At 46.1% G+C, this 26,584-nt stretch overlaps 3 protein-coding genes across 9 annotated transcripts in view; 2 read left to right on the top strand and 1 right to left on the bottom strand.

Moving 5' to 3' along the window:
- The window catches only part of MNAT1 (MNAT1 component of CDK activating kinase), a 128,673-nt gene extending 111,121 nt beyond the window's left edge, over positions 1-17,552 (top strand). Inside the window, exon 8 of the mRNA XM_068947374.1 lies at positions 16,318-17,552. Within this exon, the coding sequence (XP_068803475.1) occupies positions 16,318-16,438 (121 nt within the window). The 3' untranslated portion in view covers positions 16,439-17,552. The remainder of the gene's footprint in view (positions 1-16,317) is intronic.
- On the bottom strand, positions 16,768-25,613 carry TRMT5 (tRNA methyltransferase 5). 5 transcript variants are annotated; one of them, XM_068947369.1, is made up of 6 exons: positions 25,358-25,438; positions 24,723-24,822; positions 23,633-24,282; positions 23,115-23,239; positions 20,864-21,518; positions 16,768-19,892 (listed from the first exon to the last, which is right to left on the bottom strand). In XM_068947369.1, exons 2-6 carry the CDS (start codon positions 24,761-24,763, stop codon positions 19,828-19,830), a joined length of 1,536 nt encoding a protein of 511 aa, XP_068803470.1. In that variant the 5' UTR covers positions 24,764-24,822; positions 25,358-25,438; the 3' UTR covers positions 16,768-19,827. The 5 variants fall into 5 exon arrangements, with proteins under 5 accessions (XP_068803470.1, XP_068803471.1, XP_068803472.1 ...); XM_068947370.1 differs by lacking the exons at positions 24,723-24,822; positions 25,358-25,438 and adding an exon at positions 25,529-25,613; XM_068947371.1 differs by lacking the exon at positions 24,723-24,822 and having other exon boundaries at positions 25,358-25,454.
- Positions 25,614-25,679: 66 nt separating this feature from the next.
- Positions 25,680-26,584, top strand: part of SLC38A6 (solute carrier family 38 member 6) — a 48,083-nt gene continuing 47,178 nt past the window's right edge. For all 3 annotated transcript variants that reach the window (XR_011141705.1, XM_068947368.1, XM_068947367.1), the window contains exons 1-2: positions 25,680-25,866; positions 26,180-26,301. Coding sequence is in view for 2 of the 3 variants with exons in the window: in XM_068947368.1 (XP_068803469.1) it covers positions 25,714-25,866; positions 26,180-26,301 (275 nt within the window). In the remaining variant the exon portion in view is untranslated. The remainder of the gene's footprint in view (positions 25,867-26,179; positions 26,302-26,584) is intronic.

Genomic DNA, 26,584 nt, shown 5'->3' with positions numbered 1-26,584 from the left:
CTGGCTGTCATTCAGGGTACAATACTGAACTTGGATAAAGCCAACCAGATAATTGATCCAGTTGTCTTGTCTGTAGCAAAGCGAATGGCATTTTCTTCTTAGCAGCAAAAACCAGCAGCGTGTGTTTGTGCCTTTGATCACTCTGAGGTGTTCTGATGTGATAATACAGCCTTGATGAAGCGCTATCAGGTCTTTCCTTGAGTGTTGTATTCAGCTCTGAATGAAAAAGGAAGAAGGAAAAAACAGGATTGAATGTGTGCTTCTGGTGATGATTCATTTCAGTCAACAATTAGTTTTTCAAAGTTGCTGTTTGGGACGTGGTATTGGAATGGGATATTGGCAAGTGACTTTGTTAATTTTCACCCAAAATTAATATGCCTGTCTGCTTTTCACTGTGGGACTAGTTTTGCTTTCCAGACTGCAAAATAGACTGCTGGCTTGCTTTTCAAAACTACTTTTCTTTATCAGTGTATTTGCACTTACTGCTTTAGAAGATGTTGTGGGAAGGAGAGGAATTCTTGTTCCCTGAAGGTTGCTGTAGAATAGCCATTCCTTGTGTAATACTCGATGAATGAAGCATTTCTATGCACCCTAAAACTTATTGTCAAAGAAAAGTCTTGAAAAGTTAAAATAATGGTAAATACTCTGTAGACTAACACTTGCAAGGGGCTGAATAGCCTGGCCTTGATCCAGGGAGGCACTTAACAATGTGCTTAACTTTAAGCACATTGACTATTCTTACTGGCATGAGTGAAAAATCAATGAGACTACTCACATGCTTAAAATAAGACATGTGCTTAAGTGTCTTTCTGGATCTCAGCCAGAGTGCTCAGCCTGCGAGATGTGCTGAATTCTAATTGTGGGCAAAAGCTAGCAATGTTTCATTTTGCTTGTCTTGTGCGTTTCGAAAGAATTCATTGATATTGTCTGTGTTTATTTTAATTGGCCTCCATTTCCCATCTAAGCCCTACCAACTCCAAAGCTCTGGAAGTAAAATAGATGTGCAACTTAGGGTTGTCAAACAGCTTGTCAGGCATAGTACTTAGACTGTATATATTGGTATGGAGCAGGAACTGAACTTCAGAAAAGCTGGGAAAAGATGAGGTGAAATGTGATTGTTTTCTTTGGTAGCCAAGGTTTTAATATAGAAGGAAAATGAAGAGGAGAGACGAGAAGGGCTGGTGACACATCGCACCTTTTCAGTTAACATAGTTGCTTCTTAGGAAACATTAAAGAATGCAGACAGATGCATTAATAATCTGCTGGCAGTGGCTGTAGCCTTGGCAAGTCGGTTTTCCTACCTACTATTGATTTTTCGGAATCTCAGACAGCAATTTGCTATGGGTGGCTTGCTCCTTTACTCTCAAGTGGGCAGTCAGAGGAGTCGTCACAGCCAAAATAATTTTTATTTTCTACCCGATCCCTCCTCTTTCTTCAACAGCATTTTTTGCTGCTTAGATGACAATTTCCACTGCTGACAACTGTGAATGATAAAATAGACTATATTTAAACACAAAGAGCCTCCATGTCTAGAGGTGCAAAATAGCCCCACCGCAGTGCTGTTGAGCTCTTTGCTTGCACAAGTTACACGTGTCCAACCGAATGCTCAAGTGCTGCAAATCCAGTAACTTACTGGCTGGCAAATGCAAAGGCAGTGGAGATGCAGTGATCTAGAAGAAGTCTTTGCTGCCAGTTCTAACTTATTTGTCCAAGGAAATAGCATGCCATTCTTCCCCCCTACTTTTGTTTTTCATCGTATAGACATTGCCCGTCTTTCGCTTTCCCTTTCCTTGTTTAGAGCTTCCTCCTTACATCTGCCCCTGGCATTTGTTTTCTTCTTTGTTCAGGTTGCTAGAGTCCACAGTAAATTCTTCTTTGTGTACTGCCTTTTGGTTGTGGTTGCTGATATTTCTTCACCTGCCTTTTTGGCTAGAAACTAAACTTTTTGTTTCTGATTTTAATTTCATTTAGACTAGACAGAAATTGAAAGAAGAGTGGATGGAAAGAGAGGGAAGATAGTGGCTAGAGTAGAAGGAAATCAAGCATAAGCATTTTTCAAAGGGTTAAATATGTGAGAACAGAAACAAACAGTTACACTATGGGAGCTTTACATATAGTTACAGACAACAGTATCTCTTGAAAATGTTTCTCTGTGAATGAGCATCTGCTGTTCTTGGAAGACCCTTCCACAGCCTCTCTTGAGCAGGTTGGATGGGTTTTGGTCATAGGTTGCTGGGTTTTTCGCGCTGCAGAGGTGTGCTTACTGTAGCACTCAAGTTTGATTTCAAGCTATCTTTCAAGATAACTGGTTGTGTACATCATTGTGTATTTCTCCTAATGGCCATTTATTTGGAGTATGTATTCTTGTTTTTATTTAAATAAAAGCTTAATAGAGCCATCTGTCACATGCAGAATTTCAGTTGAATTGGATAAAATGTGATTAAAAGTTCAAGTTTAAAAGGTGTACTCAGATTAACGGATAGCCAATGCTCTTTTAAATCGTGAAATGATCTGCACTAGAGATGTCTGAGCAGATTTTTAGAAAAGGCAAGGAAAAACATCTTAAAGCAAGAATAAATTTTTTTTTTTCATTCATTCTTCTAGTCATAATTCTGGCTATCAAGCTTAAATCTGGGCCTGTGAGCGTCTCTTTGCAGGTGTCTCTAATGTGACAGAGCCTTCTGCCACCTAGTGTTAATGCATGTTCTTTCCTCAGCAGGGTATCACCAGATAATTTAATAAGTGTCATCATCTATTAATCATACCTGGTTAGTGTCTCCCCCGTACCCCTCATTGCCAAGTGCTCTCTGTGACCGTTTGAAGATGCAGCTTCTGCATCAGAGGCTTTCAGAATCAATTCCATCAATGTGGACAATCTCTTTAGATGTCTTTATTGAGGATGCAGTTGGCAAGGTGAGTCAATTTGGTACGCAAATAATCCATGGAGAATTTCAGTAATTTTGAGTATTGCTCCGGTGTAATAACTTTGTTAGCACTTTTCTCCTCCAGGTGAAACTAATGGATTCAGCCTAACTCAGCACACTGGGTGTCCTCCTGCTGGTTCAGGAAATTGTATTAGACTGAAAGTAGCTGCAGAGAATAGAAAACAATTCAGCAGAAATTATATAAAACAAAAAATGGTTCCTTTAAACACTTAATTCATTGTCGTCTTAGAAGAGCAAAATGAAAATCTCCCATCATCACTGCTTTTTCCCCTCTAGAAAATTCCACCAGGGCACCGTAGAGAAGGCCAATAAAATCCAGAGAATCACACCCAGATTTAACAATAGAAACATCAAACTGTTAAAATAGAAAAATAGGCTTAGTGATGCTTTTATATTTAAGCCAAAGAATAATAGCTCCTGCCATATATTGACAGATAGGAGGAAACTGCGTTGAATTGAAGGATTTTTTTTTTTTTCTTCTCTCCGCTATAAATGTCTTTTCAGGAGAGCAGAGCAACTCTTTCCCCTTCTCCCTCCCGCTTCTGCCAGCTGCCTTTGCTGGGTGACACCAGCTGGGGCTTACCGGTCCCTTCACAGGTTGCCATTTGAGAGAGTTCAGCCAAAAAGGTGCATGTGACTCACACAGGTGCTCCTAATTCCCAGCCCAGGAGGAGTTTTGAGGATAACCCCTCACTCCTGCCCTCCTCCCTCTTCTTCCTCCCGCCTCCTCCAGGCCTTTGCGAGGAGCAAACGCCGGCATGGCTGAGAGCTGTAAACCTGATCCTCAGCATCGGGCCGAAACGCTGACCTCGTCAGCTGCAGCCGGCACCTGGAGAAGCAGAGGGCCTGATGCATCGGAGCCTTAGTCAGCTGCGATACCAGGCAGGCTGTTTTTTTCACCTTGTTTTGACCCGAACACTCTCATCATCTTTAAATAGCATCATTCAAAGTGCAGTCTTTTTGGCTTTCAACATTTATGCTCTTCAAATACTGCCTAAAGAAAATAACTTTGGGTTCTTTTTAACTTGCTCTGGAGCTTATAGTTGTTCATCCAAGATAATTATTGGGTTTGGCTGCTTACTTATCTGATCAGTATCAGAGGTTAGAAAAACTCCTCTAGAAATTCCCATGCATTTTTGCTATTTGTTTGAGTCATATTAAACTGGAATTACCATACAACGTGGATTAATCGTGTCAGCGTGGAGGTTGCTGCATCGCCGTGCGTGCTAATAGGGCAAACTAACTGACCTGGAGGGACAGCATTTTCAAAGCTGAGGTCATGCCCTTTTTTTTTCTTTGCTCAAATGATGTGGTTTTTTCTCCATCAGAGGTGATTTGGACGTAAATTCTGTGGCTGGGGTAAGCGTGTTTCCTGTGCCATTTTCTTGCCCTCTGCCCTTTATGGGGGCAGAAGAGGAGGTGGTTCTTTCCCCTTCAACTCCAGCCTCACCTCTCCTTTCTTAGCAACGGTGGTGTCCCACCATAGCGTTTCAGCATGGTGCAGTAGGACAGATAAATTCACGAGGTAAACTGGAGGAAGGTCTAGGGGTCGAGGAGACTATTGACCTCTGGTTCCCTTCCTTCCCCTGTTACAAAGCTGACAGCTCTCACTTTTCTTAGGGTGACCCACAGTCTTGTATGTTGACCCACAGCGGTGGGCTCCTGACAGCGGACAGGCGCGCTGGGCAGAGGTGCGTGTGGGCACCTGCGCGGGTCCCCACCTGCCAGCCTCTATCTCTGTCTCTCGCTCTCTGTCTGCAGCCCTGCTGTGCCCTTGCTTGGCACCCGCATCGCCCGGGGCTCTGTCCTCCCGTGGTGGCACTAAAACACAGTCCTTCAAGGTGGAAAAAGTGTGCTGGCCAGTCCGTTTCTCAGCCTTGGCCTTAATCAGACCGGGTTCTTACTATTAAAGCCAATAAACATTATAATAAAGAAATAGCAGCATTCATATAAGATTTTTCTCAAGTTGTATGTTCTTACTTAGACTTAGATTTTTGCTTAGAGAGGAGGGGCCGATGGCTGAGCTGCTGGAGCCACTCAGCCCTTCTGTGCGGTCAGAAATGTCTCCTCTCTGCTTGTGGCAGGCTGTCCCGTCCTCTGGACTTGTGGTAAAGCACTGTCTGTCTCTGTGGTCTGTTGCCACAGAACTGCATATCAAGCAAAAGTCAGTGTACAAGAGGGGAAAACAGTCTCTGTGCACCTCCGTCCTCTTTCTGTAGGTGTCCCTGGCTGAGCGCGCTGTGCGGAAAGGGCTCCGTTTTCTTCAGAGCTGCAAAATTTACATGCAAGCTGGCTCAAGAGGAATCTCTTTCATGTAACTTGCTCAAAGACCTGGTTCATCAGTATGGATTCCTTGCTGCGCTCTGGAGGATTTAGGGTACACGGTGGGGTGGGAGGAAGTCGGAGAAAAAAGCAGAGTGAGGAACAGTAGGGAATTTTTATCCTAAAAGAAGAATTCATATGTCCAAAAAGAACTTTCTTTTAGAATGAAAGTTGTATTCTCTCTTTTTGTCTACAGGAAGGTGATTGTTTTGCAGGAGCTGAACCCATGAAAACATTCCCCAAGCAATGGAGGATGTAGTAATGTCTTTAAGACTGAACTTGCCCTAGTCTTTTTAAAAAAAAAAAAAAAAAAAAAGACAAATCCATGAAAGCGATCCTTACTTAGGTAGAAGGTTATGGAACAAGGGTTAGCTTCCTCAGAATAATAATAATTATTTAACTATATTCTTAAATATATTCTTCTGGTGAGCTTTGTCCTAAACATAGTGCTTCCTCTTGCACACTAAGTTGGAGGGCAGGAAGCATAATAAAAAGTTTGAAGATAAAGCCGTGCCAAAACACTTCCAGCATGTGTTTAGAAGAGAGTCGCTGTGCAGTTACTAAAAACGATAGCTTAATGGTCTTTTCTAGTTGTTGAAAAAAGAGCTATGGAATTATAGCTGAGAAAAGGCCCTTGCGCTCAATGACATTCTTTTCAGGGTCAAGTGCAAGCGAAGCCTGATTTAGTCATAGACTAAATGTAGCTGCCGTTCTGCAGTCCTCTAAAGTGTAATCTATCCTAGCGCTGCCGAGCGAGCACTTTGCTGGATTCCAGCTAGGACTGCAGTGTCCTTGTTACGCGCCGAGGCTGCTCAAGGGTGTTTAAACGCTTACTTGCAGTTGTTTCAGGAGTTTCTGCGATGGATGATTGATTTACTGCATCTGGAAGTTCGGACCTGGAAATCTGAGCGAGGCAGAATGCCTTCGCCGCTGCGGTGAGGCCGGGTGTTGAGAGGACAGACAGCTGGCCGGCGACCTCGGGGAGATGACAAATGGTGGGCCAGGTGCCCCGCGCATCCGCGCGCGCGCTTGTCGCCCCTCGCTCTGTGAAGGCACGAGTTACGGAAGTAACTTGCGCTAAAAAGGAAGGCTTCCTGTGAGCAAGATTACCCTGGCTAGAAATAAACATTAACCTTTTGTTAACCAGTTAAGTATGTGAGGCTGATTAATTCGAGCAGCGATTTTTGGGAAAGAATTTAAGCAACAGTCCTTTCAGTTTGGAGGAGGAGGAGAAGTCTTCATCCTACTGGTAGTGGTTCTGCGTGTTTTGGAGGTGGCACCTGGAATACCTGGAGGAGTGCCTGGGGCCAAGACCGGCAGGGAGCAGCGAGCCGCCAACTGTTTACGCGGCCGAATCAATGCTCGTTCTTGACTGACCTGTGTGGAGCCGTGAGAAATGGCCAAATTTATTATGAGGTGGAAAGTGGGATATGAGGAAGCCCCCAGAAAATTAAAGGCGATACAGCATCTCCTTTGTAAAAAGCCATGAAATCAGGAAACCTGTAGTTTTCCTCTTTGCAAAGATGTGATGTGTGGGCAGGTTCTGCTTTCCGTTTCCCGTTTTGATTTTGAAACATGCCGTTGCTTGCTGAAACAGGGAGAACTTGAAAATAAGCATCGTCTCGATTTCTGAGCGCGGCAGCACAGCGCTCTGGGGAGCTGCGCTGCCTACAGCCGCGGAGAACGGAGCTCCTTCCCTTAGAGCGTGACCGGGGGTGGTTACGGTGCGCTCTGGGGGCGGCAGGGCTTTTTAACTTCAGCAGTGTGACCTCTGTCATTGCTTTAACTTTTGAAGGTGCTGTCAAGATTTCTTGCGTTAGCAAAAATAACTGAATCTGCCGCGAAGACGGGAATGGCTGCACGCTTGCACTGGGATTTACGTTTTCCAGGGTTAAAACTGAATTACGGTCTGAAGTGGTGCTCTGCGGCTGCGTGGTAGGGGAACTTGATTAAATATAGCATTTGACTATTATCCAAGTAAATATGCAGACACCCACGGTGAATTCTGTGCTTGCATGAAGAGCAAAACGTCTCTCTCAAGCATGCTCTGGATTTACACACATGAATTCTTGCCGAATGTAAATCTCTAGCTCGCGTAATTCCTCAGTGGAAAAAGAGCTTTATTTAACTTGTTAACATTTTTTAACATACTGCCTACAGGTGTGGGTGGATTTGCAGTTCCATCGAAAATAGGAAAAGGCCAGTGTGTATCAGTTAAGGGGCTTGTACGCTCCAAATCCATAGTTCACACCACACGAAATGATTATATCAAGGCTGCAGCCTTCTTGGATAAGACCCTGCAGTGGGACTGGAGTTGTCCAAAAATAGCCATGAGAGCACTATCTACAGAAACCTCTGTTTCAGCCTGCGTACCCGCCGCGTATGCACCAGCCTGCGAGCGGTATCCCAAGACTCGTTCAGCCTGCTGCGTAGAAAGTATAGGAAATGCATGTTAGGCCACAATAATACAAAGCTGCCTTTATTTAATAAGACTTTTTTCCTGTCTTTATGCTTTAAAACACCCACTTCTTTTAAAATTGCATCAGATAGATTCTGTGGGCCAGAAGACGTTTCTCCATGCTCTTTCATATTCGTTTATCCATGCTTTTAAATCTTATCTTTAGGCAACAGCATTTGCTTCTTGGTTGCTCCAAAGGTAAAGGGTTTTTTTTGTGTGTGTGCATTAAATAAATGTGGCTGCATCTATTTAAAAATGAGAGCATCAGTAGAACTGCAGTGCTATAAAAATGCTGGAGACCAGGTGCTGCATCAAACTTTCCCTCCTTTAAATCGTTTTGTAGTAGAAGAGTAGTTGTTTGCCTGATGCGTTTACTTACTAGCATTGAAGATTTACTCTAAGAAAAGCTATTGCAGGAAAATTTTCCTCCGTTCCTTGCCCCAGTGTAGGAGCTTTTCAGCGGAAATGTTTGGTCTCTGGAGTCTGGATTTCTTGACAGAAAGAGGAAGTTTTCAGGGAAAGTAATATGGGAAAATTTGACGCTGTTCTCTCCCTCTGCCCCGTTCCCCTCTGCTCTCCTGTCCTGAAGTCTGATGAGGATAGCTTCTTTGCCTTTGAATTTAAAGATATTTCTACTGCAGGATTCACAGCTGCACTCACCAATGTCATAGGTAATTTGCAATAAGGTCTCTGATATAGGTAATTGGATATCTCCTATGGGTTATGTATATGTTTCACCATTAGAAGAGGGAACGGTTTAGGTGACGCATCAAATAAAAGTACCTTGGTTTTTGTGTCAAACCCTCCAGAGAGTTTTTATTTTTTCCATTGGCCGCTGCAGGAGCTGAACGGGAAGCGCCGAAGCGGCTGTGGGAGACCCCGCGGCCGCTGTGGCGGTGCGGCAGGCCCGCGTTCGCCCTTCGACCGAAGGGAGGAAGGGAATGGAAAAAGAGAGGGAGGAATCGCGTACAGAGAGGGACTCGCAGGCTTTGCAGCAAATCAGTGTTTGGAAAAAAACGCATGGAGGAGGCTAAAAAGAATCAATACAGGTCCTAGATTTCTTTTAATGATTTGAGGGGTTGGGTTTTTTGGCTCCTCTACTGGGAACGGTTATTCTTGGTGTAACAGAACCCTTATTTCTTGGTTTTAAGTTTTCTAGGAGCCGTGAACTCCTGTTCCCAATTTGGAAGCTTTTTCTTTCATCTTTGTTATACTATAATGCTCTAAATGGAGACCCATTAGAGCAATAGGCATCTGATTTTGAGTTTATTGAAAGATGAGGACTTTAACTTCTCCTTATTAGAGAAATCAGTTGGAGGCTTCTCTCTGAAGTAAAAGCAAAAAAAAAAATACTCAGAACATCCAGGTTTTTCCTTTAAAATTCACTTTTTGATGTATGTGTCTGTGTGACTACAGCTAGTCATCTTTGCCTTTAGGTATAGTGTTTTTTGTTTTTTACAAATTAATTCAAGTGAGCCGCTCAAAGTGTCATCAAAGGTAACATTTGCTGGAACCAGGGGGTTTTCCGTAATACAAACAGTGCTTTCAGGAGAAAATTCTGGCAACTGGAGCGCATAAACACAAGAATCGCTACTGCTTGTTCTGTGTTTGAGGTACAGGTGGTAGAGATGTAGCTACTGCACCTGACCCCGTGCTGCTTTGAATGGGAAGAGCTCCAGACGTCGCTCTCTGAATCGTGACAAGTCAGTGAGAGGTCTGCAGCTACCTCTTGGGCCGTGGTTACATTAAATGGGCTGAGCCACTTCATGGCATAGAAAAGGCAGCGTCCGTAATACTACTTCCTTTGTGCTGGGGTCTAGCACTCGTCTGACACCTCGGTGAGCTATTTCGGCTCACTAAGCCCTCAAGAAACCAGTACAGGTCCAGATAAATAAAAGTTGGCCTTACAGAGCTGACTCTGTTGTCAAAGGGATCAAGTGAGCCTCAGGGCCGGCGCAAGGGAGGGGTGAAGCTGCGTAGCAGGGAGAGATGGATGGATGGAGACTGCCCCTTTCAGCAGTGGTAGTTTTTTGGATTCTCTCCTTATCCATATCCTCCTGGGAGGGAGGGAGATGACCTGCTTTTGGGATGGAAGGTGGGGTCTCGGGCAGCTGTGCCGAACGGGTGGTCCCGCTGTCTGCAAATGGGATTGAAATCTTGCTGGGGCTTTCAGGTTTGGAGGGTGGCGTTTATCGTAGCTCTCTGTTTTCTTCTGCAAATTGTTTCTGCAACCAAAACACCATTGGGGATCTACATTGACTTTACCTTGTGCCACTGCCATATGGGCTCTTTTTGGCCTTGTCGTGCTGCAAGGCAAGCGGGCAACGTGTCTGCTTACAAATTCTTTCTTTTCTGTCTGCCGTGGGTCCTCAGCGTGCTTAGCAGTGTTTTGACATTCACGCCGCTTGCTGCAAGCGTGTACTCAGAGCTCTCCAGAGACACTCAAAGGGGGTGGGGGGGGACAGCCAAACAGAAGACCCCTCTGCAGCTATTGCAGTGCATAGCTGCCTGCCTGTTGGCTAGTGCTTGCAGCAATCCCCTCGTTGCATTAATTCTTTGGCCGTTTCATTGACTTCCTGGTCGCTTTTAAACTGAGTAATTCAAATTCTTCAGCCACAAATAAGAACCAAAGTGACATCCTGAGACAGCCATGGACTTAATCTCTTTCAGGGAAAAGATTTTCCCAATACAACTATAAATCAGGTTTCTCCCATTTAGTCCTCCTTGTCCTGCAGGGCCAAGGAGAAGAGAAGCTGGTGGTAGTGAGCCTTGCTACCATAAGGCTGGGAGCCGTGACCTGGGGGCCTGGTACAAGGCCCAACTGTCCTCTCTAGCGCTTGGAACAAAGACTGCAGAAGGTATCGCGCTGGGCTGCTCAGGATCCTTTGTTAATTTTATAGTTGTGTTAGAGTTGCATAATATATTGCAACAGGCTGTGCTGGCTGGTGGCCAAGCAGGAGTTTCTGACACCAATAATAACTTTTTTGTTTTTTAAGAACTGATTATGATGATAGTGCCCAAAGAGCATCTGTTAAAAGTAGATGAAAAGACTGCTTTTTGACTTTCAGGGACTTCGGATGGGGTTTATAGCTAGTCTATGGAAGGATGTGTTGCTATTTTGGGCACCTCTGCTTTGTGTACTGGTTTTGTGTTGCGTTTTTTGTCTGAACTTAGACATTAAAGTCTCAGAGACGGGGATAGCCAGACTGTATTTGAATAACACCTAGCAAAGGCCTGTTGCTGAATGAATGTCCCAGGGCTATTTAATGAAGAACAACAATGCACTTGGCTCAGTTTATAGACAAATTGTGCTTTGGCTGCTTGGACTGACTGTATCTAGAACTGGTTCAAACAAAACGGAGTTGCTTGGAGCTCAGTTCTTACCTGCTAAGGGGCTATAGAGTAACCCAGGCTACACATTCCTCAAGGAAGAGCAGACCAGAGAAAACCCAGTTTCTTGTGCATCTTATTTCTAGATAAGCATGCATCATCTTTCATCTGCTAAGACCCAGTCTCTGAAAGGATACTCTGTATAATGCACTGGTAGCTTTAGAGATTTGGTAAAGCTAGTGAAAATGTTGTCTTCAGAAAGATTCAGGAATGAAGTGTACGCTGCTGTGCGACTCATGCTTTGCGCAGTTTTCCAGACTGGAGACTTTTGTTTGCTTTCATGCAGCCCGTATTTATTATTTAAATGATGAATCTGGAATATTTCCCAGATCTAATATCTGCCCCATTACTTTCTGTCTTGGATACTGAAGATAAAAATCAGACAAGCAAATCTATGCAGTGGGACAGAACTACTTATCTTTTTTTTTTCTTTGTCAGACAACTTGCGAGTGATTTTTCTTTTCCTTCACCCCCCTAAAATATCTAACAGATTGAAAAAATTGAAATCTGCCTGGCAAATACCCCGTCCTGCACATGTGCCCCCAGTAATGCATCTCCGGCAATACCAGGGGAGCGTATTTGTGAAGAAGATGGTGTGAAATGATCCCCTGCGCGGATGCCTAAGGGGTTTTCGGTTGGGTGGAGGGAGGGAGGTAGCATGGGTTTTTTGGTTTGTTGATGGCATGGTTTGTCAGCTTGGCTTTCGCCAACGTGGTACATGAGCCCTCCCTGCCCCCTCCAGCCCCCTATAAAACCCCAAACTTGCCTCTTTGTGCCTGATGAGGTGTCGTGACAAACATGGGGGAGCGGGAGCTAATCGAGCGGGGACGAGAAGGATGGGCATAAGATCTGCAAGGGAGAAGTCCCGGGATTAGTTCTCCTGCTCGTGAGCCAGTTTGCTCAGTTGTCTCGTTCCTGCTTTGCCTTGAGCGATGCAGGAGGCGCGGAGGCGGCGGCGATGGGTCAGCCGTGGCCGTGAGCGCCGGGACGGGGTGCAGAGCTCGCCTTGGCTCCACGGTGGCCGCTTGAACGCGTCCGCGTCCGCGTCCCTTCTTCCCCCGGGCATCTGGGCTGAGGTTATGTCGTTCCCCCGCCGATCCTTTCCCCCTCTTCCCTAATGGTGACCACGTAACGATGATTTCCGGGTTCCTGCTGAACAGACCTGACAGTTTAATTTGCTCTCGGTCACAGGGTGCCCAGGGGGGCCTGGGGCAGACCGGGATCGGAGGATGGTGTCGGGCACGGTGCCGGCACACGCTGACTGGGTTTTGCAAACAGCCTTTTCCAGGGAAGTGTCCTGTAAGATCCTCCAGTTTGCCACTTCCCGGTTAAGGACCGTTACACAAGGTGACTTAAACCTTCTCTTCTCAGTTGGATTTGACGAGTTTACGGCGGGGGAGCGAGCGCGTTACGCTTGCAGCACTTCCCTTCCCTTGCCCCGGCGGAGGTGGGGAGGTGGCCGCCCGAGGACAGCGGCGGCCGCTGCGCGCTCGGGAGCGAGCCTCTCGACCTGGCGGGCCGGGCTGCCGGGAGAGCGGGGCGGCGGGGAGGGGGCGCTGCGGGCGGCGGGCTGCCGAAGCTGGGACTGCCTCCGCGTCCGGTGAACCTAGAAAGCGGTCGGGACGCCCGATAAAACAATCCAGGCGGAAAGAAGATCGTTCAGCCAGCCTACGGCCCTGGGCTGTCGCTGTCGCGACAGCTGAGCTGGCTGCGGCGAAAAGAGCGCGGGATGTAATTCGGTCACGGGGGGCAGCCGGCGGGGGCAGGCGGCCCTGTTCGGCCGCGGGCGCTGGCGCTCGGCTCCCCGGCGCGTGGGCGAGCGGCGCGGAGCGGCAGAGGGGATCGTGCCGCGAGGCCGCTGACGCCCGAGCGGTCCCCCTCACGCCTGAGGAGGGGACGGGGACGCGGCCCTTGGAGAGGAGACGAGGGCGAGGAAACCCGCCGCCGGGAGTCGCCACAAAGCGCAAGTTGCACCTCTTTCCTTGAAAGCCGGAGGCCGCTTTGCTCACGTGGGGATGAGAAACGGGAGGTTTCTCGCCTCCCGCCTTAAGGCTCGCGAAGGACAAAATACGATGTGTTTTGACTGACGTGAAAGGTTAGTGGGGAAGATGAACCTCCGGTGGCGGCAGCTGAGGAAAGGGGGCTCGTTCGGGCAGAGCCTGAAGCGGAGCGTCGGCCTTGCAGCGAGCGGGGAGCGTGAAAGCGGGCTTTGGAGAGCACGCGGCTCTTCAGCCTCGCTCAAAAATAATAGCGCTGGCTTTTTTAAACCTTAAAAGTTTAGTCTGCCCTCAGTAAAAACAAGATACATTAAAAACCATACAAAAAAAAAAGCAAACCTCTTTTTCCTGGTTTCTGCTTATAAGATTTACAGGTACTTAAAATAAACCCATGAAAAACAGACCTAGTGTGCTGGAATTTGCTAACTAGTCAGAGCAATTACCTCCGGGCTCCAAAACCTAACGGAGCCTGACTTTTGGAAACAAGACTTGGCAAGCGCTTCTTCCTGGTGCTGTTCGAAAGGTGTACATGAAAAGATGTACTGACCTCTGCCAGAAACCCCAGGAATCCGGTTCAGCGAGGCACTCGCGCGGTGGGCACGGCGCAGCGCCGGCGGCACGGATCGGGAGCGGTGCGAGAAAGCCGGCAAAACGCTGGCTCCTCGTTGCGCGGCTTCCGGGGGGCAAAGCCTTTGCGATTGCCTGGTGCGCCGCAGCAATTAAGTGGGTCAAGAACAGGCGGTGTAAACGCTGAACAAGACAATACAGACCGGACTTGGTCGCCAACGCCGTGTCGTGCTTGTTGCAGCCTCGTCGGGAGAACTAACGCAGGTTGCCGCGGTGAAAGTTGCTCTGAACCTTTTTGTCAATGATTCTGTGCTGCTTCGGAGATCACATACCAGTGAGCTGTAACCGCGGTAATATCTGTAAATCAGACCTTCTTACGAAACTAATGCCCCAATTGTAGGTGACCTAAAAAGAGGGAAACAATGGACTGCCTTTTTCCTCCCTCTTTTTAGTGATGTGTAAGAGAAGTAAAACGGGGAGGGTGGGGGGGGAGCACAACCTCCCTTTGTTAACATAAGAAAAATGTAAAACAGGCCTCTGTTTTCTCTGGACTGTTCCAGGGGAGACTGGAAAATTAAGTTTGTGCAGCGCAGTAAACATGGTACAAGTAAAACTTGACTGAGATGGGAAGTAATTTTGTGAGACTGTATAGTTTGGAGGAGGGAGGAAGTTTCACACCAGCATTTTGAAGGAAATTATTTGTTACACTCAGTATCTCTTTATCGGCCCTGGCTGCGGAAGAGAGCTCCTCTTTCCCACAGCAGTTGTAAAAGGCCTTCGGGAAGGATGAAACGTTCTCCCTAAAACACCAAGGGACGAGTAACAGGAACGTTCCTTTCAGAAAAAACCCAACGAATCTATTAAACGCGTTCTCTCATAAAACAGGAGCTCTCTTCAGACCATCTTCCCTTAAGAATTAAGAGAGGGCGCCAGCTTCGCCTGCGTGGTTGTGGGGTCCCTTTGGAGGACTCGCCGCTGAGAGGGCGGTTGGTTGTACCCGAGCGCCCGCGTCGGCGCGGCTGAGAGCTCGTCCTCGGCAGCGAGGAGCCTGCGCCGGCACGAGGGGCCCCGGGGCAGCAGGGCTCACCTGAACCTGGCCGGGAGAGGCAAATTCAGTCTCCCAGCTTTAGCATCTTACCCACAATAACTCAGTTAGAAGCATTGCTCATGTCTGTGCGTTATGGTTATTAGGTGCAAGAAATACAGTTTTAAAACTGTAATTAATCATTTTCAAGTAAGCTTTTTTTTTTTTTTTTTTTTACACATTTATGGCATCAATGGGTATGACTGTTTATTATGTTTTACCTATAAAATCTGACCTGTTTTATATACTCTTTATGGAAACAGTGTACGGTCATAAATTAAAAGATGCAACTGTTTTGGATATTTTACTGGTGGTCCTGCATTTTCCTGCCAAAAGTGCAGCTGTTTTAGGTTTCTCAGGATAACATTATAAAAGGCTGTATGCGTTTTGCAAGTTTATGCTTGAATTGCCAAGCCAGAGGTGGAATGACTCAACCTTCCCAGGAGCAACATGTACCAAGTGATGAATCAAAACAGCTAGCTGAAGCTCAGTGGCTTACATTACAGCTGTGAAAAGCAGGTCTCATTTATGATATTTTATCTGGTGTTTGAGACCAGGTTTTGCTGCTCATGTTAGGCTAGAGCCTCTGTCTTTTTTGTACTTGATGGGCTCTTGGTGCAAACCTCTAGCTGAGAATTTGCTCTTCTGTCTGTCTCTTATGTGGGATTGAAGAATTAGAGTTACAGCATTGAATGAAAGTATTCAAGCCCCATGGAGCAGGCGCCTTTGGCGGGAGCTCTCAGCGCGCACGATAACTTCATTTGAGCTCTCCGAAAGGGGCTGAGGGGGGGCCGAGAGCTTGAGGAGGTGCCAACAGATGTGGCATGTTTCAGCTTCAGGTCGTTGGCTCAGATTTGGTCTGGGCGGTTTGGTGTAAAATTAAGATGCCTCTGCAAAATAACGATGATGTTTACCTAACGGCAAAGTTTCTAGGCTTCATTAGCCAAAATGCTAATGATAGCCTCACACTGGTGTAATTTCCTGGTGTCAGTGGACTTGCTCCAGATACAGGTAGGCCGGAGAGCAGGAAGTTGAGCCCTGCTGTCGTCAGAACAATGAGCGCAATTGGCCTTTGAGAGGTCCCAGCATTAACTAGGCAGAGCTGAAGCCCTTTGATTCCCTTGGCGAGCGCAGGAAAGCTTGTATTGCCCTCGTCTTCGGAGGTGGGGACTGCGCAAGTCTAGGAGGAGCTACAGCATGGCGGGGGGGGGAGCGTGCCCACGCACACTCAGTAAACACAGGAAACGCATACAGGCCAGTGAGCGCACTTAATTGCGTCCAGCCTACTCCGGAGAGAGTCCTTCAGCACTCTGGTTGTGCAGCTTGTCTGAAGGGGCCTTAGCGTCACTGTTTTTTTTTTTGAACTAATAGAAACTTTAGACTGACACATTTATTAGACTCTCAACTTTTAGCAGCAGGCCAGCTTACCTGTCTTTCCTTTCTCCCCAAAAGCAGCCTCATGTGACAAACAGCAGCCTCACAGCAGTACTGTGACCTATGCAGGTATTTGGCACGTTTGTTTCTGTGCTAAAATAACGCTTCTCTTTATTTTAGGTATCTCAACCATGTTCGAGCCGCCTCTCCACAGGATCTTGCTGGGGGCTACACTTCCTCTCTTGCTTGTCACCGAGCCTTACAGGATGCTTTCAGTGGGCTTTTCTGGCACCCCAGTTAGTTGCTGTACATCAGCCTGTGATAAAGGGACACTGAACGGCGTGGAAAAGCCAGTCAAACCAGCAAAGGTTTGGTAAAATTGCTGCCATCTGCACAATGGCTTAAGCTGCAGTCACTTTTCTCTGTAAAACCAGTGGTGTTTAAGTGTTAAAGGAAAAAAAAAAATCTGCACAAGAGCTTTGTAAAATGGTAGATACATTTTTGTGGAGGGGGAAACTCGTTAGTCATGCGGCACTTTGCTGAGGGAGGCTGAAGCAATAAGCCACATCTAATGGAAGATGTGAATAACTCAGCTGTGTATGTTTGAGGTTTAAAGAAATACACTTGTAATTTTTTTTAAATAAAGCCAGACTTTTTTTTATTAAAGTTTGTGGTTTTATTCTTATTGCAGGGTTTTATTTGCACAAGCATTTAAATGCCATTTTGATTATAACATTTAGTGTCAATATTCAAGCCTACATTTTCTTCCCATAAAACTAGTTTCCCCAGTTCAGACAAGTGGTTTTTCTTCTCCTGCCAGCTGGATGAGATGAAACCCTGAACTGTGCTGACACAACTCATATGAAAGAACCTTCCTGATGTCACTTGTTTGTTACCTTTGTCCAGAAAATGGAAGCACAATCTTTAGCTGAGAACTGTTCAACCTAGTTCCTGTAGAAGCACCCTAAGAGGCCTTGAAACAAGGCCAGTTCATGAAAACTAAGTCAAAATTGGTTTCGTTTCTTCCTATTCAGCTCTGTTTGCAAGTTTTCTGTCAAGTACTCAGGAGCTTTTTTGGACTTGAACATCCCTTTGTCTGGCTTTTGGGATGATCCTTGCCATTCAGTCTGCTCCTCTTGCATCTTCCTTTCCCTCTCTTTCTACTACGTAGTGGAAGACAGACCAGTTGCAGCAGAGATGAGGGTCCTGTCTCAGGGTTAGTTGTTTCCACAAATATGTATAAAGTGCAGGAGACTGGAAATGGCTCAGGACAATGAACACTAACTCTAGAGAAGAGCCTGGACCACTTCTGATGGGTCATCTGTTAATGGTTGTTAAATATTGCTCTGAAGAGTGTAGTAAATGAATGTATTTTTTTTTTTTCTAACTTGTAATAAAGTGAAGAATAAGCTTTATTCCAGACCTGGTGCTTCCTTTATTAAGGAAGGGGGAGGGAGATGCCAAAATTTCCATTTCCCTTTCTCTGAAATCCTATTGTTTGTGCCCAGAAGAGATGTCGACAGGTAACATTACACAGAAGGCTGAGGTGTAGAGGTGGCCTGACCTTAGACAGAGAGCCTTGTGGCTGGGTGTTGTAGGACTCAACCATGCAGAACCTGTCAGAGACCCCTCTCAGCACTTGCAGCCTCTTGTAGCGTAGCCCCCGAGACACGAGTGCTGCTTTTTGCCTGCTGCCTCTAAGGGCCCTTCCTCTTCTCCTCTCACCTGTGGGGCCTAAAAGTTTCCATGCCCTTCATTTAGCCATTCCTTACTTCATGGTAGATGGCTGCCATCATTGCCAGACCTATTTCAGATTTTTTCCTCTCGATGCCAGAAGCGGTGAGAGTTCATCATTTCCTGTATCATAAATGCCTGGCAGCATGCCTCCTGTTCCAAGGACACCTACGATAGCTGCAGTCCCTCTCTGATTCAGCTCTGGACCCCAGGAGGGAGCAGCAGCAACAAGGGAGTCTTGGCAGGCAGGCGGTTTTAAGCTACAGCTCTGGCTGGGGCAGAACGGCATATTGCAGGGAGCATGAAAGGTGGCAGAACCACTGCTAAGGGGAGGGAAGACAAAGCTACTGTTATGGGAGAGAGGGGAAACAAAATTTTCAGCTTTGTTCTGAAGTCTAAGAAGAGTGAAACGTTGGGAGGGCAGGGATCTGGCGGGGGCAGGGACATGAAACAAGCAAAAACTTAGTCCTCCCTGATGTTAGCGGGTCTCCTATGCTGCCTTAGGGTTAGAAACTGGGTGTTTGGGCATCTCTGTCAATGTTTGCTTTACATGACATTGAGGAATAGTAAAGGGAAGCTATACTGTTCCTCACCCTGCCTGCTAAAGGTACACCTCTCCTATGACTTGGTTTCTGTTCAGTTTATAAAGCTTTAACTTATTACCCTAATGAATGCAAAATTGCTTATGCATTACTACATGTCATTTAAATATACTCATGCAACTTGTGCGTGCACATTAAACCTTTTGCTATTTGAAGTGGAATGTCCATATGTAAAAGCAGTAACTACACACAGTATGGGAAAACATAGTTTTGAGTGTAGTTAAACATAATCCATTGACTTGTAAGCAAACCAAAGTTAAGCTGTTAAGGATTAAATGCAACTGCTACTTTAAATAAAGTGAGCAGAACTTTTAAGTGCTAAAAATCCCTCTTCCCTGCTCTGGGCTCCTTTAGTCATGTACTGCTGAAAATCACAGTTACACAGCTGACTTGCCTAACAGCAAAAAAATGGTGATGAAACCATGGTTTCTGAAAAGTAACAGGGCCAGGAAGCCCTAAGCTTGGACCACAAACCAATACACAATGGACTGTTAGAAGTCAAAGGGATGTGCAGGCTCTGTCACATAAAACACACAGGAGCGTTAGCTCAAAGGACAGGGTGACTGCATCATTCCTGAATGGTCAAAGGCCTTATCACAACCACGCTTATGAAGAACAAAAGCAGCTTTGCAAGCGTTTATGGGCAACCCACAGGGCAGCACAGGAGCACATGCAGTGGTGGGCATTAGTCAGTAAACTAACTAAATCACTTAGTGTTAAAAACAGTATTTATTACTCCAAAAGCCCAGGCACAAGAATGTGTGGTTACTTAGACCTTTTTGTAACTTGGAGCAAGTTTTTGAAAGATTATCTTGCTTACAGAAGAGCTGTTTGTGCATCTGCTTACAATAATCCAGTATTCTCAAACACTAAACCTGCTGGTCGAAGAGAATCCCATGCTACACTGTAACAAAGGTTATTTCCTAAGTCCTACAAAACATAAAAAGCAATGTCTTCACCATTCATACCTTACTTGCGTTAGCATTAAGGTATGTCCTGCTACAAACTGCAAATTATCAAAATAGAACTGCAGCAAAAAAACTATCCCCATCTGTGTTACTGAATTATCATGGGGTATGAAATAACAGAAAAGTACCAGAAAATATTTATTAAAAAAGGGCAAAGTTTTATTCTTTGTAAGAAGAACAATTTCAGTCTGATTATTGATCCCACAACTAAGAAAAAGAAAATGCAGGAAACAAATGCTGACCAAGGAAAGATGTAAAGTGCATTACGCATCTCTACATCTAAAGTCAGTAACACAAGCATGGTTCAAATAATTTAAGGGGTGGACTAGAGGTATCCTAAGTATACCTTATGCAAACTAATAAGATAGTTACCATAATTCTAGTCTTCAACTCAATAACTTCTCTTCAGAAAAATCTTTGCTGGTACGCAGACGTTTAGAGGCTGGTTTCTCTGGAAGAAGGTTCAAAAAAGTAAGCTTAGTGTACAATAAACAGATTCTGAACTAAACCATAAACCATGTAATACTTAAGAGACTTATCAGGAAGAGATGAGTTAAAGTCAGGATTAACCGTTACAAATGAAAACTGCGAAGGCAATAACAGGGAATCTTTTCTTTACTAAGTGCCAAAACAAACTTTAAAAAAACCCCTCATTGACCTACATCTCAGCGCTACCCAGTAATAGCATAAAAATAAATTTCATAGCATTAAAACCTTACCAAAACCTCCTTTCCTCTATCGAGTCTGTGCAACTGCAGGCTGAAAGTCTCCCTCTCCCCACTCATCATATGGTGCAAAGCTCAATTTCACTGAAACCAACCAGTTTCTACAAATACTACTTCTACAAATACTACAAATACAAAGAACTGAATGACTTCAAAAAAAAAAAAAAAAGTATCTAAAGATATTTGTATTTCCCAATTAAACTATACATAACCTGATTCTGCTGATGTAGAGAATCCAGGTCTAAACTGAGTCCATGTAAGCATAAGGAAGAAGGTCAGAACTGACACCACTAAGTTGGAAGTAAGCCATGCTACCTCAGGTAAAAGGTGAGCCCCAGTTCTTAAATATTTGGCTAAATCAAACGTATGCTGGATGTTAGATACCCTGTCCTCCCCCAACATGCTATCTAAGGCATAACGGTCTGGATTATAGCCTGTGGGATGATCCTATCCAGTCCACTGCTTCTTCCACTGGGGCTCATGCTGGGATCAGAGAGGACCACTGTTACTGACAGCGCATGAAGCCCCCCAGCTGCTGCAGACATGCAGGCCTTTAGTCCTCCACGCTCACACCACAGTAGAGAATTGCTGTCACACAGCTGAAGTGGCCCACAGCACTGAAAACGTGGGAACCAGCCTGAAAAAGCAAAAGATGTAGCCTGAAAAATGAACACTGTTTGGGAGGATTGTTCTTTACCTTCAGCAGGGCAGGGCCTCTTGTATAGGACATCAGCTGGAATCTGGAAACTAATGCACATCATCTCCTTGTTCGGTGCAACATTTCTAACCAGGTAAGTAGAACAGCGTCCATCTAAGGAGGTTCCCAGTGAAGCCTCAGCTCGTTCTTGAATATCTTTGGCTGGGTCATCATGTTTGGAGAAAGCGTAGCAGTGCACCGTGGGGAGCACAGCGGTGCTGCGTGGCTCTCCAACTAAGAGATGTCTGAAAACATCTAGAAATTCAAGAGCCAAAGCTGGCAAATTCATGACTATATGAAAAGAGGTTTTCTGTTCTTTTGTTTGAAGTGGGAACTCTTTACTTAGTTCTTCTCTAACTGGCCCCAGAAGAAAGTCCCTGCCATCCATGTTGAATGCTTTTATCTTGTTGTATACTTTGTTTAGTTTACAGTTGTGCAGAAGCCAGTTGTAGGATTCAGGATTGAGATCATTTGCAAATACACGGCACTTTTTCTTTGCTGCTGGAATAGCAAAAGGTCCAATCCCAGCAAAGACATCGAAAAGAACATCACCAGGCTTTAAAAGCTCAACAATACGGCCATGCTCTGTGGAAAGACGGGGATTCCAGTAGACTTTTGAGAAGTCCAATTCATATGCAATATTATTTTCTTTGACCTGAAAGTCCAAAACATTTGTTTAAGCCTCCATGTTCACATTCCAGACATGTTTAAGCAATATCAGTAATTAAGACAGCTAAGAAACACGGTACTTTATCAAAAGGTAATGTGTACATTGACATTTGTCCCATTAATAGTACACATGAATCTTGTATAAACAGGTCTACTCATCAGAAATAGCCATAAGGAATGTTCTAACTGTCAGTCCAGATGGCTGGCTTATGCACGTCTCAATCACCAGGTGGAAATAAAGCAGCAACTTAAAATGATCATAAAAAAAAAAATCGGAGGCTTTGCAAGAGCTTTGTGGCTGGCTGACAACTACTTTATTGAAAACAGACCTTGGGAAGATGCCTCAAGCCCTCCTTAGCCTAGCGTCTGCATAGTAAATAAGCGTCCGAGAACGATAACAGCACAAGAATGGCAGCACTCAGCCAAATCCAAAGAGCCATCAAGAGCCAGTTCTGCAGTTTTAACAAATACTACATTTTGTCTCTCAAGGTGACAGAATCTTGGAAACTAATTCAAACCAGAACTTTGGGATGACCAACAGGTTAAGAAAAGACCTAAAGAAGAAATGGTATTTAGTCAGATGAGAGGGGGATGCAAGATAATACTCACTTTCCACTACCACTTGAAATTTTTCCTTTGGGTTACTCTAAAATAAAGTAATGTACAATCCAAATCTGCATCATTTGCTTTGCCAGAAAGAAACATACTAAACTGTATTATACATTCTGCAGTTTGCAGCTCAGCAGTATACTAGATGTGTGCTTAATGAGCTAATACCATCTGCATAATATTTGATTGTCACTTCTGACTTGACAATTCAAATGCCTTTTCTTCTGCACGTATAGTTCTATGCTAGCAAGCTATTCAACATTTTTCTTTAGCAGTCGAGTGGTCTCTCTTCTAAACGAATGAGAGCGCTAACAGCTAGGAAAAGTATTTTTTGGCCACCTCAGTGTCCAAATTTCCAGCTAAATCCAAGAAACTCATTATGAGGAATACTTAGCAGTTAGAAAATAATTCTTTCACCTCAAAAATCTCAGAGTAGAAGAGAAGTGAGGTTTTGTGTTGTTGCTGACAGAAAAGGAAACAGGCATGGGCAAACTCTTGCCTAAGTTGCAAAGTCAGTAAGTGGCAAACACTGGGTCTGATGTTCTGTACCAGCCACTGTACAATGCTTCATGAAATTAAGATACAGCATTTTCCTAGAGCAAACGCACTAAACATTTTGCCTTTGGATAAAAAGCAAATAAAAAAAAAGATCACCAAAAACACACCCAAAGCATGTAATTAGTACCTCTGTAAGAAACCTTTACTTTAGCTGCTTTTACCTCTCAGTAAAACCTATGCTATGTACTTGAAAGAATACTTGTGATCCCTACAGCTGTGATTTCATTCGACAGACAAGGAGAAATGAATGTAAAAGTAACTGCCAATTCTTACATTCTAAAAAGGGTGTCAGAAGGGTCAGCAAGCAAAGGAGTGTTTTTAATAGTGATTTTTCATCACATTTTCTTTCCAGTTATGTTTTTGGTTTTTAGCATATTAGATTTAAGACAGTAGGGGGGAAAAAAACCCCACGTACCTTGGTTACCAGGTTGCTCTCTCCAGCTAGCACTTCCATTTGAAAATTTCTGTAAGTGTTGTCAATAATACTGGTTTTATTCACTACACAGGTGACTCCTGGATTCTTGTCAATTATAACCTGGCCTGAACGAGAGAGTAAACAAATATTCAGTTTAAGGCACTGCAACCTTTCAATGTTCTATAAAATACATAAACACAGTAGTTTACAATTACATTTACAAAAGCAAGCATTTGTTTGAACAACCTCCCTCTAATCTTTCAGGGTTGTTATCTGATCTTTCTCAGGCAAATACGTTACACTGATCCAAAGCTCAGCTACTGTAAGAGGACAGAATTGTGTCTTCTGTGTACAGGTAAAGCATCAATTTTAAATACAAGGCTATGTATAGTAAAAATTTTAAAGCAATAAAGATGACTAAAGTTTTATTTGTACAATTAATAACTTATAGATAGAACGATTGCTTGAAATACCTTTGGGAATACAAATTCTTTTTTGAGAACAGTTGTTTTACCTACCAATCAGATGTCTGTAAGGTAGCTGATGATCTCTAAGATTCAAATGTGCTATGTGGCCAACACGGCTAAATCCAGAGGTGACATCTTGACCTTCAGGAAGGACTGCTCGTAGGATCTCCTCTGACTTGAAATTGTCATAAGTCAGCTCCAAGTCATACTTGCACACCTCAGGAGGAATATTAAGCTGTTTTAATACCTCTTGTTCTGATTCTCCCAGTGAGAATTCTGCTATTTTATGGGGATCCAATATAAGGAGTCTGTTGTTCTCATCTTCTGGATCTTCAACCACTCGTTTTAGACCAGGCCGCTGTAGCACCGTATGTTTTAAGGACTTCAACAAAGTACTTATTATTTCTTTCTTAACTTTAAGAACTGGAACAACAACTGTCCTCTTGAAAGCTTCTCTATTGAGTTCTGTCATTCCACGCACTTTAGGAGGTGGCGAATACAGTTCTAGGTTACCTTTATCCTCTACGGTTTCAGGCATTGTAAAGAAACTATTTCTTTGAATTACTACAAAGGGTCCAGGTATTCTGCCAGAATATTGCGCCAATAGCATCCAAACCGCTGGAAATGATGTATTTGATGCAGCTGTCCTAAAATGATTAGTTTTCAGTAGTCTGGCAGAGTATCCAAATCTCCATAAAGTCCTAGAAGAGAAATTATTCATTTTATAGACATTATGTAATCATTCCACTAAAAAGGCTGCAAATCACATGGATTTGCTGTTCTCTTAAACTAGAGTTTCCATTTGTATCAAATAATCCACAATAGTTTTGTAAAGCTCCTGATTATGAATTATATACTACAAATTTCTGTCCTTTTGCAAATGTATTTTTAAACTTAAACATTAGCTAACTTTAGTGCTCTCTTGCCAAAACACAATGATCTCTCTTTGTTCTGTTAAATGTGATATTAATCCCAGTAAGTCAAATGAAAAAAAAAAAACAACCCCAAAAAAGTCTACTGTCTTGATCTTACTGTTGCAGCCTTTCTTTCTCTGGATAAAATCGGTTACCAAGCAGTGGTTGCTAGAAAACAGTTATTAGCAATAGGGGTCACAACCACTCTAGTGATTTCTGCCCCCTACCCTCTGGTTTGCTCCTGCGTAAGGGTTACACGCTCTGCCATGCTGCTGCTGCGTGAGCTACGCCGCTTGCCAAGAAGACTGGATCAAAGGCAGAGTTCTCCTGAAGGTACAGGGAAGCATTAGTAAGGCCTGTTCAAGCGGCTGCATAGGTCTCCCTAGCTCCTTCATGAGAGGGTGACTTGAAAAGTGGCTTGAGTCTTCTTTAAACGGCTCACTGGGTTACAGAAACGGTCCAGAGAGGCCCAACCGCTCTTCCTCGGCGTTGGCTGCCCCGAGTCGGGGAGCGAGGATTTAGGCAGGGTGCGAAGCCGACGTTTCTCCCGACCGCTCGGCAAGTTTTGTCTTTTCAGACTGGGAGTAGGTAGGTGGGGGAGAGGCAGACCTGGGGCGGACGGGGAACCAGCTCTCCCGCCCGAGGCACAGCCGCTGCCTCTCCCTCGGGGTAACCAGCGGCGCGGCCTGCTGCTCTCCAGGAGCCCAGCTGGGCCCGAGGCCTAGCAGAGCCGCCCTCCCTCCCTTCCTCCCTCCCCGCTCCTAGCCGGGGCTCCCGCCTCCCTCTCCCCTCCCCACCGCCTCGCAACCACACGCGGCATCCCTCACGCCCGCCGGGCGGCTGAGGCCGGGAGCTCACGCACAGCCCTGAGGCGCCCCGCGCCTTTTCCCCGTCTCCCCCCCGCCGCCGGCGCGGCCGCCCTCCGCGCAGGCCTCTCCACAGCAGGACCCCCCGCCGCCGCCGCCGCCGCCGCCGCCGCCGCCGCGCGCAGGCCGCGCCCGTCGCCATAGCGACCGCCGCCCCCCGCCCTCACCTCATGCCGAGCCCCGGCCGCACGCGCGCAAACTCCCCTACGTCATCGCCGCCGCGACAGCTCCGTGTGGCCGAGCGGGAGGCGGGGCCGGAGCGGTGGCCCCGCCCCCTCCTGCCCCTCCCCTCCCCTCCCCGCCGCCGCCGCCGCCGCCGCGGGCCGGAGGAGGCGAGGCGGAGCGGGCTGCCATGGGGGCGCCGCGGGGGGCCGGGCGCGGCGCTGCCGCCGCCGCCGAGCGGGGCTGGTACCTGTCCGCCCGCGAGGAGGAGGAGGAGGAGGAGGAGGAGGCGGCGGACGAAGGCTCGGAGTCCGCCCCGCTGCTGCCGCCGCCGCCGGGCAGCGTGCGTGTGAAGGGGCGGCGGGGGGGAGGCGGCCCTGAGGGGAGCAGGCCCCGGCGCGGAGCTGTGGGGGGCGGCGGGAGCCCCCCGGCCCGGCCCGGCCCGGCCCGGCCCGCTCGGCTGGGCTCGGTGCGGGGCAGGGCGGGGAGAGCCGGGCGCGGGCTGCGGCGCCGTTGCCCGTGCGGGCGTGGAGCGGGTCCCCGCGGTCCTGCGTGTCCCGGCCGGGGGCGCGGAAAGCGGGTCTCGGCTTTGGGTTAACGGGCGGGAGCGGGAGGCCTCCCAACGCTGACCGCGTGTTGTTTCCCTTTTCTTGCAGGCTCACCCCAGTCGTGGCTCTTCCTTCGGTTTCTCGGTGTTTAACTTAATGAATGCGATCATGGGAAGTGGGATACTTGGGTTATCCTATGCTATGGCCAACACAGGGATCATGGGCTTCAGGTAAGTTTGTAGTCTTGCCTTTAGCTGTTCTTAAGCTCAGCGTGTAGCTCCACATGGAGCCGACCTTGCTTTTCCTCAGACTGCTGCGTGAAGACGGAGGGAGAAACAAATAGCTTGTGTTTCTGGCATTTTGAGCTACTCATTCAAATCTGGCCTCATGCAAGTACTGCCCAGACATTGCCTTAAATTGCCACATGGTGGCAATTGACTGGCCATTACTCCTCATAGATAGCACTTCTGTAGCGTAGATATATCTGTGTCCTTCAGTTCTAGAAGTGCAGCT

The sequence above is a fragment of the Struthio camelus genome, chromosome 5 (assembly GCF_040807025.1).
Source record: "Struthio camelus isolate bStrCam1 chromosome 5, bStrCam1.hap1, whole genome shotgun sequence".
Lineage (NCBI taxonomy): Eukaryota > Metazoa > Chordata > Aves > Struthioniformes > Struthionidae > Struthio > Struthio camelus.
This window is presented reverse-complemented; position numbering and strand designations above follow the sequence as displayed.

Bases quoted from the DNA above. Each gene is read 5' to 3' on its own strand.
- TRMT5 (XM_068947369.1), bottom strand. From the start codon at position 24,763: ATGGCAGAGCGTGTAACCCTTACGCAGGAGCAAACCAGAGG. The intron at 23,240-23,632 runs GTAGGTAAAACA...TCTCTCGTTCAG, and splicing joins ACCTTACAGACATCTGATTG to GCCAGGTTATAATTGACAAG. The intron at 21,519-23,114 runs GTACGTGGGGTT...TTGGACTTTCAG, and splicing joins AGAGCAACCTGGTAACCAAG to GTCAAAGAAAATAATATTGC.